The sequence below is a fragment of the Amblyomma mixtum genome, chromosome 9 (assembly GCF_055824585.1).
Source record: "Amblyomma mixtum isolate Tamu chromosome 9, ASM5582458v1, whole genome shotgun sequence".
Lineage (NCBI taxonomy): Eukaryota > Metazoa > Arthropoda > Arachnida > Ixodida > Ixodidae > Amblyomma > Amblyomma mixtum.
Genome location: NC_143020.1, coordinates 118865766 through 118881597, shown reverse-complemented (window position 1 = coordinate 118881597; position 15832 = coordinate 118865766). Strand labels below are relative to the sequence as shown.

Sequence of the window (15832 nt, the reverse complement as noted above, 5' to 3'; positions counted from 1 at the left end):
CTTCTGCGACGCTTAAAAGGAAATTCGATTGCTGCCGCTAGCAGACGGATCACTTGATGTGCACTCCCTTTGTTAAGCTCACCGTGCAACCAGAACAGGAGAAAAAATATTTTAAAACTAAACTTCCACTTAAGTCTTGCCTCACGGCTCGATCATTTTTTCTTTTCGTTACGACTCCACAATGTCTTCTGTAAGCACAGCTATCAAACTAAGATTTGTGCGTTAATTGTGGACAAAAATTCAAGATAAAGCCTGATTCATTTTTATTCACACAGGGAGAGAGAGAGAAAAAAAACTTTATTTACACAGGAATTCGGGGCACGCCCCAGGGTCCCCGCACGACCCCACTGCACAGTGACATAATATTCACCGACAAGAAAGTTCGGCAGAAACACTTAAGACGTGCGGGAAATACAAAGTATTACTGTCCCTGGGTGCATTGTTCACACGCAATGTTTGTACATGAATTAAAGGCCGCGCGCTCCCCTGTCTGCGCCGTTTCCGGTGACACGATATATGACACCACCCACCCAGACACACGCGCGTATGACGCCACCCGGGACGCTGTACGACGAACGGTTGCATCACAGTTTTAATACGAATATCGGGAAGATATACAAATGAAGGTGCATATGTCATCGTTTGAAATTCCTCTTCGAAGCTACCCTCCAACGTGACTAGCACATCGAAGCTATATGCAATCAGAAATCTTATGATACCACCAGGAAAGCTCTACGACAAACGGTTGCATCACAGTTTTGATACGAATGTCAAGAAAACTGCCACCACATGTCGGCCGGGCAGTGGCGAGTATATACCGGGTGTCCCAGCTAAATGTATAGATGATATCTGTGGCATTCGGTTTGCAGCCTTCGGGCTGCGGCCGTGTATCTGTATTTTTCAGCCAGCGTCCGTTCCGGCGGACGCGGTTGTTGCGACGCGCGTCTTTACTCTGTATTTTACTCAATCCCCTTATCTTTCAACTCTCTTCTATCTGCACGTGGCAGCGGTGGTGGCTCGGCTTGAGCCAGTTGGCAGGCCCGTGCACTTTTCTTTTCATCCTTCTCTCAGTCGCAACCAACCAACCAACCACCTAAATGTAACCAAACTTTTAAAAAAGGCGAAGTGTCCTGGTCCAGTGAAACCAACTCAGGGTTGTTCATAGTCGATTGGCCTAGTCTAGAGTATTTTTTTCGCTCTTCAAAGCTAATTAATTAGTAATGTTTAATTAGCTAACTTTTTAATTATTAACTTCAGGAAGTAAGTGTAAATGCAAAGGTTTTAGATAAAAACCGCCAGTAGTACTGTTTCCGTCAAGTTGCGATTTACGTAGCTTCATTTATTGGCCTTAAAAGAAAGTTGTCACGTGACCAGCTGCTCGCTCACTTCTCTGCCCCAATGTGCACCCAAAGCCTCATCGTGGAGAGGACTTCAGAAAAAATGGATTTTATTCTTTAAGGCTCGTCTTGGGACGTTGAAGTGGCACAGTTGTCATATGGAAGCTTTTTCTTATTGTGCGGGTTATTTGATTTATTTATCTGATACCCACAGCGCCTTTCGGTATTACAGTGGGGGGGTTACAAACGCAAGAGTAAATAGCACAATGGAAAATGCAAAAAACACGTCACATAAAAGTGATGAGAATAACACAAAAAGTATGCAGCATAATAACAAAGAAAAAGCAGACACGCGGTCATACAGACGAAAATGGGAACTTGCGCATGTGCTTACATACCAAGAGGGACAAGGCTGTCGACACATGTAATGGTGACGTATGCCAGGGAAGCCAAAGAAACTATGAAACGAGAACACACACGCATAGAAGCATAGGAAAATAGTTATCACATCCAGGTGCAACCAGCAAAACCGTATCTGCAGTGAAATGGATTTAAAAAAAAGCAGAAATGAGTCATTTCAGGGCCGCTAAACCATTTAGTGCAGATGAAAATGCGTCACTGGCCGTGTACGCCACAACAGCCGAGGGCAAGCGGTTCCACTGTCGAATTGTTTTGGGGAAAAAAGAACTGAAAGATTCAGTTTTGCATTTGTATTCGCGCACTTTTTTGTCGTGATCCAGACGTAAGAACACATAATGAGGTGAAAAGACGTAATTTTCACGTGTGATACCTGTTCGGGAATGATAAATGTCATGAAAGAGCTTTAAGCGAAGCATGGATCTGCGATGTTCTAGAGATTCCCAGCGTAATGCTTGATTAGAAAGCGTCGCACTAAATAACATATCTTTGGCTGACTTACCAAGAACGTAAAGGGCAGATCTGTTTTGAACTTTCTGAAGCTTATCTTTATCGAGTGCAGTGGGTGGATCCCATACCGCGCAGGAATATTCTAACACGGAGCGCACATTTGACTTAAATAAAATTGTTTTGGTCACTTGGGGAAAATTGCTAGTGATCCTGCGTAAAAAGCCAAGGGATTTAGAGGCTTTAGCAACGATGTAGTCTACATGCCGGTGCCAACTTAAAGATGGGGTCAGATAAACTCCGAGGTATTTATACTCGCGAACTTTTTTTAAGGTTTTTCCGTTAATGCTATAGCGGAAATAATTTGTTTCCTTCTTTCTCGTGAATCTCATACACACAGTTTTTTCTAAGTTTAAGTTCATGTTCCATTTCTTGCACCATGCGTGTATTGAGTCCAGATCGTTTTGAATTGCCTGGCAGTCGCCATCGCAGAGAGTTTTCCTGTATAATATGCAGTCATCCGCGAATAGTCTCATGCATGACGTGACGTTGTCTGAAATATCATTGATATACATTAAAAATAGTAAGGGTCCTAGACTGATCCTTGAGGGACGCCTGATGTAACATCAAGAACATTTGATGCCGCTCCATCTACTATAACAAACTGGCGTCGTGCGTGCAGGTATTCAGAAATCCAGGAAATAATTTTGGAGTTAATGTTATATTGCCACAATTTTTCTATTAATATAACAAAACTTCAGTTTGGGCTAGATGGTGCATAGCTATAAATGAAATGAAATTTAAGCGCACACGAAAAACGCACACAAGAGGAGATACACACAGGACAAGCGCTTGTCCTGTGTGTATCTCCTCTTGTGTGCGTTTTTCGTGTGCGCTTAAATTTCATTTCATTTATTTCTATTAATAGTTCATGGGAGACAAAGAAGACCGGTAAAAAAACTACTTTAGGTAAATATTACTTTGCTGCAGATGTCTCAGTAAGCTGTTTCTCAAAGCGATCTACAACTTTTCCATTGACACCTTGTTCCTCAAGTCAATAATTAAAAAGTTAGTTAATTAAGCTTAACTTATTAGTCAAAAAAATACTGCAGACTAGGGCACCCGACTCTAAACAAGCCTCAGTTGGTTTCAGACGGCTAGGACACCCCCTGTTTTTTAAAAGCTTGGTTACATTTAGCTGGGACACCTGGTATATAAAGACGAACAGCATACACAGGATCGTCTGAAGTGGCTGTGCTCGGCTTGGTGTGGGCGTCATACGTCCGCTTCATGAGCTCATGACGCGATATGTACTGTCTGCGGGCACACACACGCTAGCAATCAGTTTTTCTCGTAATGCTTTCGCATTTAGAAGAGAAACTGATATTGGCACGTAGAAAATATTGCTCACCGGAGAAAAAATATGGAAATTGCGTTCTGAAAGAAACACCTACAAAAAGTCCACCGAATTTAACTGAAAACAATGCCGCGAATCTTTGTAGCGTTTGTTTGTAGTGTTTGTTTGTTCATGCTTCAAGGCGGCCGACACGCCGCTTTATCGCTTCGTTTGTGACGCAAGACGCGCCTAGATTTATCTCGATTGATCGCATCCAGGCGAAGACGATTCTACTTTGCACCAGAATGTTCTAGTAACTTTCCAAGCTTTATCTCGAAAGTTCGCTATCAGCTTTAAAAAGAGCACGGCCGAGAGCGGCGGGCATTCTGTTAGACGACCGCCGAGCACGCTTGTTGCTACGCCGCCGCCGAGTGATTCAGTTCTTTGCGGGCACAAGTCAGCCCAAAATAAAGAGTTTCGTTTAGAAGCAATTCTAGCTGTTTTCCTGTTCGCCAGACTGCAGTCACCACTACGTGAAAATAAAAAGCGAAAATTCGAACCCATGCTTCTATGGCACAGAAAAACTTACCTGAATGTATGATGCAAGCCCTTGGCAGGAAACCTCTTGACCGTTGATCACTTTTGCTTGCAGGCTGTCTCCAGCCAGAACCAAAGGCACAAGTTCTTCAAGGCTGGTTATAAATTTTTTGTCAATATCCGAGACACGGCCCTCAAAATCCTTCGCTTCTGCCACCTGTAAAAGACTCCATTAGCCGAATGCGCCCTCTAAAGCGTGAAGGTACCTTTTGTCCAGGGTGCGGCATCAAAAAGCAGTCGATCTCCGAAAAGCAGGACGTGAGGCGCCTTCTTAACTGCTGAAGTTCTTTTGGCTGCGATTCAGACACTTGTAGCCTCCTTTTTATAATTTCTCGCCCACCTTCGGCCCCATGGTCCGCGTCAGACGTGAAATACCAGTCTCTCACTAGAAACATCAGCTTCTGGAATGGCTTGTCGTTCCCGTCCTGAACAGAAATTGCAGTGATTAGTATTTTCAATGTGTACTAGTTTGTGGAGCCTAGTCAGAACACACCTTTTGGGCGAGGCGACCGTATTCGGCGAAGAACTGCAGTTCCTGTAGATCACTCTCTGCGATATTTCCTGAGAGGTTATACACTTGCACCGAACTTATCAGGGTGCTCAAGGCGAACACAATGGCGCCTTCTTTAGTCGACGATTCGCAGTCGAACGTTCCCTGCGTGTCCATGAGCAGCACCGCCATCTCTTTGCCTTCAGACGTGGTGACCTGAGGATGAGCGCGAGTCAGAAACCTAAAGCTCCAGCCGCATGGTCGCAATACTTACCAGAAACACTTCGTCCCAAAGTAGTATGCCTGTCGTGTCGCGCTCACAGCCGCCACGCCACGAGAAGCCTTCGAGGCTATCGTCGTCTTCTCCGAGCCACTGTTCCTTGCACTGGCTGTTCATGTAACGAAGGAAAAATCCTAGCAGGAAAGACTTTCCCTTCCGGTAAGTTCCCGCTACGGATACCACCGCGACGGGCTTGTCCTTGACGCGGTCGTCCAGCAGTATCTTCTGCAGGGCCTCCGCGTCCAGCTCCCAGCAGCCGTCGGTCACCGAGCGGAGAATTTGCACCGGTCGTCCTCCCTTCTTTAGTGGCCCCATCGCATGTCTGCACACACGAACCATTCGCGTATAGAAAACTGGGCTTCCAATTCTCATAACTGATTTCGGCGAGCGACTTCTGCTTGTGAAGAGCACGTTCTGCTCAGAACATACACTCGTACTGTTCGAAAAATGACAAAAACAAAGAATCATCGAGAAGGGCAAGTGACAGGGCTAGCTGCCCCCCCCCCCCCCCCCCCGCCTTCTTATCATAGTGGCAGGGGCGTAGCCAGGGGTGGTGTTCTGGTGTCAGTACAGCCCCCGAAATTTTCTGAGAGCTTCATGCCACCCCCCCTCCCCCCCCCCCCCCCCCCCGTTCCCCACGGATGATTTTAAGTAATGTTCAGATTGTAGAGGAACTAACAGAAGTTTCATGCATTGCCGCGACCATATTTCAATAGCCTCTTTTTCCTCGCCCTTATTTTTGTGTTTCAGTAATTCTTCAGGAAAGTTCTGATCCATTTGCGTTCTCTGTTACTTATTCTAAAAAAATATTCATGCACGTAGTCGGGGCTGTGTAACAGGAAGCACAAATTACTGCAAGAAACCGTCAATTCTTCGCCAGGGCCCGATGTATGGCACTCCTTTTGATTTTTATTTTATTATTTATTTACAAATACTGCTATCCCAGTTGGGACATTGCAGGAGTGGTACATAGGATGGAAAACAGATAAAACAGTAGGAAAGTGCATAAACAAGTGTGAATCGGACATTTTACATAAACAAAAGTGTGCTATTAATAAGAAAATACATGATTAGACAATTCTTGCGCAAAGCGGTCAACAGACATCTGACGTAATGTAATATCCAAATTATTCCACAGCTCGACTGTCGAAGGAAAAAATGAATATTTGAAAGAGTCCAAAAACGGCATAAACGGCACAATGTTAAGCGGGTTAGTACAGCGAGTGACACGTGCTGAAGAACTGGCGAAAGAAAAGAAAAGCGGGGCGTCAACATAAATGCATTTGTTGATGATCTTGTGAAGAGTGATAAGGCGAGATCACATATGCGTCTGTGTTGAAGTGTGTCAAGTGATTGTAGGCGCAGTTCACCCATTCAAACACACCTTTTCATGTCAGCGTACTTTTTCATCGTGTGCATTGTCCTCAGATGATCATAACCAATCGCAAAAATAAAAAGTGCTTTTCTTTTAAAGTGTCTCTGGGGCCGACCGCAGGTTCTTTTGCATGAGGTACAAGTTTTGACAAATGCTATTCGTTCGCAATTGCTTACGTTGTTGTAGAGCAGTAGCTTTTCTTTTTTTTAGATTATGTTAAAAATATTGCAAATAGCCTCCATTTTTTGGTTTGGTTGGTTTGGTTTATGGGGTTTAACGTCCCAAAGCGACTAAGGCTCCATTTTTTGTACGAGTGTTTTTTTTTTTTGCCAGAGAATAAATGTTCTTCACGGATGAAGTCCTCAGAGTCCTGTGTGCACTCGTATTCTTATGTAATTATTACAGTGAACTAAACAACTAACCGTTTGGCTTAATACTAAAGCAGAAAAATTACTAAGATACTTTTTTTTTAGCCCAGCCTCAATTTCTTTTTGTTTCTTTACCGGGCGCGTATAGCACCCCCGATTGCATTGGATTGACGCCCGCTCCGGGCGGGGACTACGTCGAAAAATATTTCTGGCTACGCCACTGCATATTGGTGACAATTCCTCTGCCCAAATGGGCGAATTACACCCAGGATGCTCTGGCTGAGCCACCACCAGCGACCAACCTCCCACAGTGCGCAGTTTGCTCACATTCCGGTGGGCAGGCTGGGATGACGCCGCAAGGTTACGTAACCTGAATGGCCCACCTGCCTCCTATACGTTGCTTCTCTGGGGATTTTTCGCTCACGGTCAATGACGCCGACGCCGGATTTTTTGCGACACGACCTGCTTAACACTATCGTGTTTGCCAACATATAAATTGAATCGGTTTGGGAGGAAAGCAGGTTGAAGAGGACAACCTTTGTCCTCAAAACACAAAAATGCGTTTTTGACGTTCGGACTAATGGAATTCCAGAATTTGTTAAGTGTTCCTTAATAGTCAGGTTAAATGGTCTTTAACAATTTACCTTCAGCAATTTAACTAAACTATTTTTTTTTCTTTTGTAATCCGAGTTACGATATCTCTCCCACGCTGTCATTAAATCTTTTTTTCCATTCATTTACCCCAAAGACCAACCAATGTGGGCATTACAGAGGGGCGGGAACATCACGCAAGAAACAGAACAAAGAAAATACAAAAGTAATACAACGACACTTAAAGAGCACGCAGGAACACATCACAACACAGGTGCAAGCAGTCAATAATAAAGAATACAGTATGCCGGAATTAAAGCATGCAAACATGGAATACAACTTACTCGAAGACTTTTGAAGACAAAAAAAAAAAACACCGCCAAGAACGCAACACAAACCGGTCAAAAGATAAATATACACCTACTCTGTCAGACTATCTTTTGGTATTGAAAGAAATTTATTGCAATCAACAGTGTTAACTACAGATTGGGGGAGGGCATTTCATTCTCTTATCGCCAGGTGGAAAAACGAAAATCTGGCTGCGTCTGTTCGGGTAAATGGAGGCTCGGTTTTGTTTTTCATTGTGGTCAACATTATGAAAAGTGGGCATGGCAGGCCTAATGAGCGGTGCGGAGTACAGTGATGGGTTAAAATACAATTTGTGAGAAAAAGGTTGGTTTGTGAGGGTTTAACGTCCCAAAGCGACTAAGGCTACGAGGGACGCCGTAGTGGAGGGCTCCGGAAATTTAGACCACCTGGGGTTGCTTAACGTGCACTGGCATCGCACAGTACACGGGCCTCTAGGATTTCCCCTTCATAGAAATTCGACCGCCGCGGCCGGGATAACTTCCAACGTAAGGAGGTTAAGGTTCTCTTTTATTACAGTGACACTTGTGAAACGCGAGTACCGACGTGCGATGAATCGACTGGCCCTGTTTTGCAGTGTCTCTAATTTGTTAATACGGTGCTGTTGATAAGGACACCAAATGACTGACGCATATTGTAGCTTCGGTCTGAACAACGTGGTATAAGCAATTTGTCGTGTACCTTGTTAGCTTTGCAAAGTGACCAGAGAATAAAACCCAAAGTTTTATATGCGTTACAACGTGATTGATGTGAGTGCTCCACGACAGTTTAGGGGTTAAATATACTCCCAAGTATTTGAAAGATTCAACAGTCTCTGACTCTATTTCAGTATTGCTGATGGTGTAGGTATTTGGCAAAACATGACAGCGGGTACTGAAATGCATTTACTTAGTTTTTTAGAGTTAATAGTCCTTTGCCATTCAGAACACCACCTATCTAATTTAGACAAACATACGTAACATCCGCAGATGATGTCAGTATATTTTTTCATCACCTGACTCCAATAGCCTTCAGAACAAGAGAAACACTGCCCTGAAAATTCTTCATGAATGCTAAAAACTTACCTGCCTACAAATATACAAACAAAACAAAAGCTGTAATTTTCAGGCCCAAATCTAAGAAAGTAATAAACTCCCGTGACCATGTTTATGACATGAAGAATATAGAAATTTTAGATAGGTTTAAAATCCTGCGAGTCATTTTCACCCATAATATGCTTTGGGACGTACATATAGAATCATTTTTGGACAAGTTAGTCATCGCGTGTGGTTGGTATGACGGTGCGGTGAGAACTATATTACCATACAGAGTAAAGGTTCTTCTTTTTAACACTCCCTTTGTTTCTACGGTATATTATTGTTTGCTCGTTTGGGGTACCACATCATGTACCAGTCTAGATAAACTGCACATACTGCAGAAAAAATTTGTTCCAGCATTTTTCAACTTAACTCCCCACACAAGAAACTTATTTCCTAAAGCGAATTTAATACCCGTCTTTAACCATTATCATTACAAGTTGACTCAAGCTTTCAAGCAGGAAGTAAAGGAGAATTTAAAATTACTTCACGAAATATCTAATCCTAAAAGGAACACACATTCTTACGTCACAAGATGCATGGAACAGTGGAAGGTGGTCACACCACGAGCCATTTATTCTACACAGAAACTATCATACACTCTGTCAACACTTCTAAATTCGTGTCATAAATCAGATCTCTTTTTTGTTACTCATACTTTCTTAAAATATTTAGTGCCTTTTTCATTTTGATTTGCGTGTCTTTTTTCCTTTATGTTGTGCTCATATTTCGTTTGAATTCATTCGTATGCATGTCCATTTTCTTTCGTCTCGTTGCTTGCCATGTAAAGGAGGCTACGGGCTTCAGTCAAGTAGCTCTCTTTCTGAAGCGACCTTTACACGCAGTCTCCTCCACCATGCATGGAAGTAAATAATCAATATTATATTATTATTATTTATTCAGGCGGAACATTTTGAAAAGGGCCATTTTAGTGCTAGTATAACCTATGCAGAAGCAGATTAAGAGCCTATAGAGATAACCCTACAAAACCTTAGTTGTCGGCTAAAGGTTTTACGTTAAATCTTGGGTACTCTAGAAGTACATGCTAAGCGCGCAACCAACACCTAGACGGGCATACGGCGCTTTTTGTTGCGCTTAACAAATACACAAGAACAAATAAAGATCTTTGGCCAGTCATTCCCGGACCGCTGCCCCAGGCTGAATGAATGAATAAAATTTTCATGTGACGTGGCCGCAACTCTTGATGGTTGAACACAATCTCGGAACCACGGCTCTTTTGATGAGGACGAGAAACCAGGAAAACCATGCCCAAATAATTTTGGACAAAAGCATTGTTGAACGGGAAAAACTTCATGAGCGCAATTTTTTCATATATTGTAGCATGTCACTGTAACAATGAGTATATCCGCAGGTCTTCCGTCGGCAGGTTTGCGTGTTTTTGGCATTTACGTTTTTGTTATCATGAAAAGGGTTCTCCATTGGTTTGCTATGGCAATCTTAACTGCTTTATGCGAGCGATGGAAACACATAAAAGAAATACTTTGCGACAAATCGACAACCTTCAATATTAAGGCGGAAGCCTTTAATGCCTCATCGTTGTAAGCAGGAGTTGACGACAGAAATGTCACGCTTTTCAATTGGTCCAAACGGTCATGACGTTACAGTGCGCAAATTTCAAACGGGGCCAATTGTGATTTGGCTTGTACCCATGCAACCAATTAAAGGGATCGTATAGTGATGCTCCAATAAGTGGGAATGAGTTTACTTAATTGCTTAATTACCTAATTAGCCTAATTAACCTATACAGTCAGGCCAGATAAATAAATAAAACCGAGTAGGAAATTGTTCGGTTTCGGGAATCGAACACCGGTCTCCGGGGTGCGAGATGAGCACGCTAACCACTCTTCCATGCCAGCTCCATGGTTTGGAATCAACAAAGGCGCGTCTAGTGAATACGGTGTCTTCGTTCACTCCCATCTTCCTCCCTTCCCGTTAGGCGCGCTTCAGGCGTCCACCGAGGTATGCGAGACAGATACATTTCCTTTCCTTAAAAACCAATTTACCGACGAGCAAGGCGTAGAACCGAATGAGCGATGGCGTTCTATGGACTCCCTGGCAGCGCTGCAAGACGCTGTCGCGTTTCACTCTTAGTGGCGAATCTTAACATCTTAACAACACATCAGTGATACAAGCAGTAACACTGCGCTTAAGGCTTTCGCCTCACCGCTCTTTAGGTCAACGAAGTGCTCCCCTGAATTTTTTCTATAGCAGTATCTTAAAATCTTCTGATTTTCGAAATATCTGTCCAAGAATGTAGGACCTGCATTCCCAATTCATCTGTACGCATTGCTTTCTCCCTTTCCACTTCGCTGCCTGGTGCCCTCTCCTCTGACATGCGCGATGTTTATCGACGGCATGCATTTCCTTCCAGTGAGTTCTCCAGAGCTGCCCGGGCGTTCGCAGTCGCGAGATTTAGGAGAACACGGAGCTCCGGTGTCCACGGCGCAGTGGGGTCGTGGCGTTTCGAGTAGGGGAGGCGTCGTGGGAACGACACAATGAGTGGGAATCCAAACATCCTAAGGATGTGCACGTTCATAGTCATGGCGTACCCGAAGGTAGTACACTCGAGCCGCTACTCTTTAATCTCTACATAAATGATATCCTAAATATTGACCCTAACACAACTTTTGTCAGGTGACCCCAGCCTACTTTTAACAGCGCCATCTGTGTCGAGCCTAGAAACAGATGCTACAAAATGCCTGTTTTCTTTACACCACTGGTAACGTCAACAGTTAGGCACACTTTGTGTGGAAATTTCTGATAGGTCCCCTGCCTTTTGTCTTTGCTATAGTATTTCCGTGGCTACAGGCTGGTGGGACTAAAAATTTGCCAATGAGGCCCGCGTTGCAATAAGAGTTTGAGCTTGTACCCGGAGGTAGAAGCCAATCCCTAGGAATATGAACGTAAGCATGGGCCCGGGTACAGAAGCATGTCGTTAGTAAGAACATGCGACCGCATGTTGCAAGAAAAGCAAAAAGAAATCAAAATTTATACGAGGTAAGACTGCTTTGTGGTGAAAGCTGTAGTACGCTATGGTAGTAAATTATGCTCACGGCAAAAAGAATGGCGAACTCGGTAGGTTAGAGAAGCTCGGAAAACGGCATCCGCACAGCTGTCGAGTGATCGCGGTAGGATTTCAATGTGCTAAACTACATATTACATGTGCTTATTACAAATCTACTCCACCTTGGGGGATTCCCCTAAACATTTGACCGATGTGCTAAACTATAACGATTCGAAGAGTTAGTCACTGCCTTTCTTCCTTGACTGCCAATGATACGACCTCAGGTGACTTTGAGGCTTATTCCATCCTATCAAGATATAAATGCGTAGGGCAAGCTTACCTCTCTTGTGTTTCTGCCGATGCGAAGTCCTCCCGCCTTCGTTGCAGACCCTCCGGTAAGTCACAAACACGCGCCGGAAGTCGGCCCGCAGAGCACTCGCCAATGCGGCCGCAGACGCCAGGCGTTTACAATGCGACCGCGCGTGGAAGGCAGCTTGCCAACTTTAAAAAGCATTGACCTCGCGTCGAAGCGGGGCTTCAACCTCGCAAACGCAGCTTCTCGTCCGCCATCTTCTCAAGCTTGCCTGGCTCTTGCTTGTGCCGCACGGTGCAGCCTGGCAGGCCAACGGGTGAAGTGTCCTACTCGTGCATCGATGGCCACCTCACGCAGCCACAGCCGAGTACAAGTCTGGCCCCAGTTCGCTGGAGCAACTTCACGGCGCCTACCGCCTCACACTTTCCCTCTCCAATGCGGGGCGAGAGTGGAGACGGGAGCGTCACGTGAGCGACTGCTGAAGGCGCAAAAGGAGAAAAAAAACAGTCCAGAATGGGGGAAGGCGAATCTCAATTGCAAAGAGCAAAATTGAGATTCGCCTTCCCCCTTTCTGCTTCTGGGCGTCCGGCGCTGACTGGCCTTCTTCAGGAATAAATAGCTTGTTGATAATTTTATTTCCTCTTTCGTGTTGGCGGCAGCGCTAGCAGCGCCGTCTTTCCTCCCGCGTTGCACAAGGTTACGTCATGTCGGCGCAATTCAAAACTATAATACGTTGGTTGGCCCGCCGGACCATCTGGGGCTTCTAATAACATCAACGTGTAGCACATTCGTTCGGGATTGGATGGAAGATTTTATGAAGCAGTATTCAAACAGGGTGCATCAAAACGTTTGCTGCTCATCGAAAAATTCGCACACACTTGGGGTTGCTTTGCTGATTGCAACTAGGCGCCTAACTGCAATAGCTAAAGGTTAATTATTAAAAATTAGTTAACTAGCTTACTAATCCAAACGATTCACCGCTTTTCTGGTGTCCGCCCACACTGCTAATACTTTCCCGCAAAAGGTATAAATTTTTACCTCAAAAAGCCTTTTTCTTGAAAAAAAACTTAGTCTTCCCTAAAACACCTGGTATATTATCATTTCCCAAAAGCATCCTTATTATTCATGTGAAAGACACACAATATATACAGAATCTCGCTGCACTTGATTCGCGCGCGGTGTAGCGGCGTCGCCAGAAATTGCGCTACATCGGGCAATGCGGCGGCGGGCCGTCGTGGTAAGCTTTGTGCCCTCTATGCTGACAGGAAAGCCGTCAACACATGTCGACGGGCTTGCAGGCAGGCGAAGACGGCGCCAGCAGCCCGAATATAGGGATACTGCTTGTATTTACATCGAAACATTCTTACGTCACATTCAAGCGCTGCCATTGGACGAGTGCGTAGAGGGGCCACCGTCTCCTCCGCCACCGAGTGCTCGCTCATCCGTTACCCGGCGCCGATTCTTCTGTCGGTCTCGCCCCCTCGTCCCACTTCTAGCAGCCTGGTGAGAAAGACTATGCCGTCTCGCTTTCTGGCGCGGTGTGTGAAGGGAAACCGACGAAGGCATGGACGGAGGTGTACGCTTCTCTCAAAAATGCGAAAGAGTTAGTACAGAGGGCGTAGTGCAGACTGGCTTCTCTCGCAATGGCGGCTTCTAAGCGTTGCTCTCAGCCATAAAAGCGAGTGAGCTGGGACCAGGGCGTCGGCGCTAGTGATGCGAAACTATCGATAGTTGAGTCACTATCAAACCATCGATGGTGAACAAAAACTATCGATAGTACTATCCATAGCGCGCTATTGATAGTACTATCGATAGGCGTATCGATACTACCTGGTATATATATAGCACTGTCCATTCTATTAAATCAACCACGCGTATCCACTGCATCCTAAAGTTGGCTTCACGAGTCTGCGGTATGGAGGTGATGGTATGAGTAACTTACAGGACTCGCTCGTTTTCGCAGCCTACGCGTAACTTAGCTCTACAGACATTCTCTACGTAAAGTTACTGCATGAAGTGTTACTGTCGCCATTGTCCTAGTTGCGAAGCATGTGTGCAAAAAGAATTTCTGCCGCGGTTACGTCAGCAAGACGACGTCTGCGGTACGCGATGGTGTCGTGTTACGATCAGCGGTCACGATCTAATCTAGTGACCGCTGAGCCCAACGTACACTCAATCAATGTAAGATCGAAATAATCATTAGAGTTGTTTGCTAGCACGTCCTTACGTACTACAAAAACACTCAAGGCTAAGGTTGATTCTGAAAACAGAGTGAAATCGGAGAAGGACAAGGAAGACACAAGAAAACACCGGTACATTCGCCAGCTCACACCAGTACCTGTGCAATTCTCTCCTTGTGCCTTCCTTTTACTTGTCCCTTTTGCGCTGTATTCAGAATCAACCTTAGCTATGAACCAACGAGCCCAAACCAAAGTACTTTTGACACTCAGGACAACGCAATTAAATGGTCAGTCTTCACTGAAATCAACTGCTTGTCCATTTCTACCGTGTTGCCGTTTTGTCGGCCGGAAAACACAAATTTATCGGCGGCAGAGCCTCAGTTAAAATTTTCATGGTTATTTTTCCTTTGCACGCTTTAAATAATTAGCTATCGTTTAGCTCTGGTTAAACCCGGTAGAGTAGCACGAGGTACTCGCCGCCTCCTCTTGCGTTCGTTCCTACGAGCAGCCCTACCTTCCTACGAGCTGTTCATTTCTACCACAGGCTCCGTATCGTTGTGATATATATACCCGCCGCATCTCTGACGACACTCCGCGCATGCGCACAACTGACGAGGAGGGTGGCGTCTGCTCCGCCCCCGGCGCCGGTGCTCGCGCGGCGCACACACTAGCTGCGTGCTCTGACGTCAGTCTGCGCATGCGCACAGCTGGCGGAGCGGTGGTGCCACGGCTCAGCGCGCAGCCACGCTGACCTCGCAAAGCGGCTGGCGTAGTGTAGCAATCGCTACAAAATGTCAGGTATAAGGAACAGGTCCTCACTGTCCGCGTTGGGTCGGGGCGCTATTATTATTAGTAGTATTATTATTATTAATCTGCTATTACTGTTAACCTGTGAATGGCGCTCGCAGGTCAGCGGTGGCGATCACAGTCGACGCATGCCAGGAGGTGCAGATTGTGAAGAAGGAGGACTGCAAGTTGGTGCTGGACGACATCACCTTTGGGCACATTCTTGCTGACCACGTCAAGGACCAGCTTTTCGTGGTGGTCGCAGTAGCGGGGGCATTCCGCAAAGGAAAGTGCTTTCTACTTAGTTTCGTTCTCCGGTACCTGCGTAACTTGGGCCGAGCCGACGTCGACTGGCTGGGTGACCCCGAGGCTCCTCTGCACGGTTTCGGATGGCGCAGTGGAAGCGAGCGACACACTACGGGCATCCTTGTCTGGAGCGAAGTTTTTCTGGTAAGGCGTTCATTCACTGATCGAAAGCGGGTGGTTCATAAATGACGCGTACGCAGGTCACCACATCCCAAGACCGAGAGGTCGCTGTGGTGCTGATGGACACTCAAGGGACATTTGACTGCGAGACCATGACTAGAATGTGCAGCTCCATCTTCGCCTAGGCAACCATGCTGAGCTCGGTGCTGATCTACAACGTTTCACAGAACATCCACGGATACGACCTGCAGCACCTGCAACTGTTCACTGAGTACGCCTTACTGGCGCTAGAGGTGTGTATTGGTCCACAGCAGCGATGTGAGGAAGCTACAGAGGATAAACACTGTTGGCATTTCTGCGCTTTTGCAGGACACGAGTAGACATCCTTTTCAGCAGGTAATGTTCTTGGTCCGAGATTGGTC

At 45.5% G+C, this 15832-nt stretch overlaps 2 protein-coding genes across 9 annotated transcripts in view; one reads left to right on the top strand and one right to left on the bottom strand.

Moving 5' to 3' along the window:
* Window positions 1-13792, bottom strand: part of LOC149330958 (atlastin-1-like) — a 32523-nt gene extending 18731 nt beyond the window's left edge. For 4 of the 8 annotated variants that reach the window (XR_016285752.1, XM_089561672.1, XM_089561673.1 and 1 more), the window contains exons 1-4: window positions 4899-5243; window positions 4628-4840; window positions 4341-4559; window positions 4127-4291 (exon numbers count right to left, since the gene is read on the bottom strand). Coding sequence is in view for 7 of the 8 variants with exons in the window: in XM_089561672.1 (XP_089417798.1) it covers window positions 4127-4291; window positions 4341-4559; window positions 4628-4840; window positions 4899-5243 (942 nt within the window). In the remaining variant the exon portion in view is untranslated. Of the gene's footprint in view, window positions 1-4126; window positions 4292-4340; window positions 4560-4627; window positions 4841-4898; window positions 5244-12045; window positions 12524-13385 lie in introns of those variants that run through there. The other 4 variants (XM_089561678.1, XM_089561674.1, XM_089561677.1 and 1 more) reach the window with 4 other exon arrangements.
* Window positions 12065-15698, top strand: LOC149330957 (atlastin-3-like). The gene is made up of 4 exons (XM_089559518.1): window positions 12065-12100; window positions 12319-12485; window positions 15107-15434; window positions 15491-15698. The coding sequence occupies exons 1-4, from the start codon at window positions 12065-12067 to the stop codon at window positions 15593-15595; spliced, it is 636 nt and encodes a 211-aa protein (XP_089415644.1). The 3' UTR covers window positions 15596-15698.
* The last annotated feature ends 134 nt before the right edge of the window (window positions 15699-15832 follow it).

Coding starts and splice junctions, on each gene's coding strand:
- LOC149330957 (XM_089559518.1), top strand. CDS start 12,065: ATGCGAAGTCCTCCCGCCTTCGTTGCAGACCCTCCG. Junction 12,486..15,106: donor AGTGGAGACGGGAGCGTCAC/GTGAGCGACTGC, acceptor TGGCGCTCGCAG/GTCAGCGGTGGCGATCACAG. Junction 15,435..15,490: donor TCTGGAGCGAAGTTTTTCTG/GTAAGGCGTTCA, acceptor ACGCGTACGCAG/GTCACCACATCCCAAGACCG.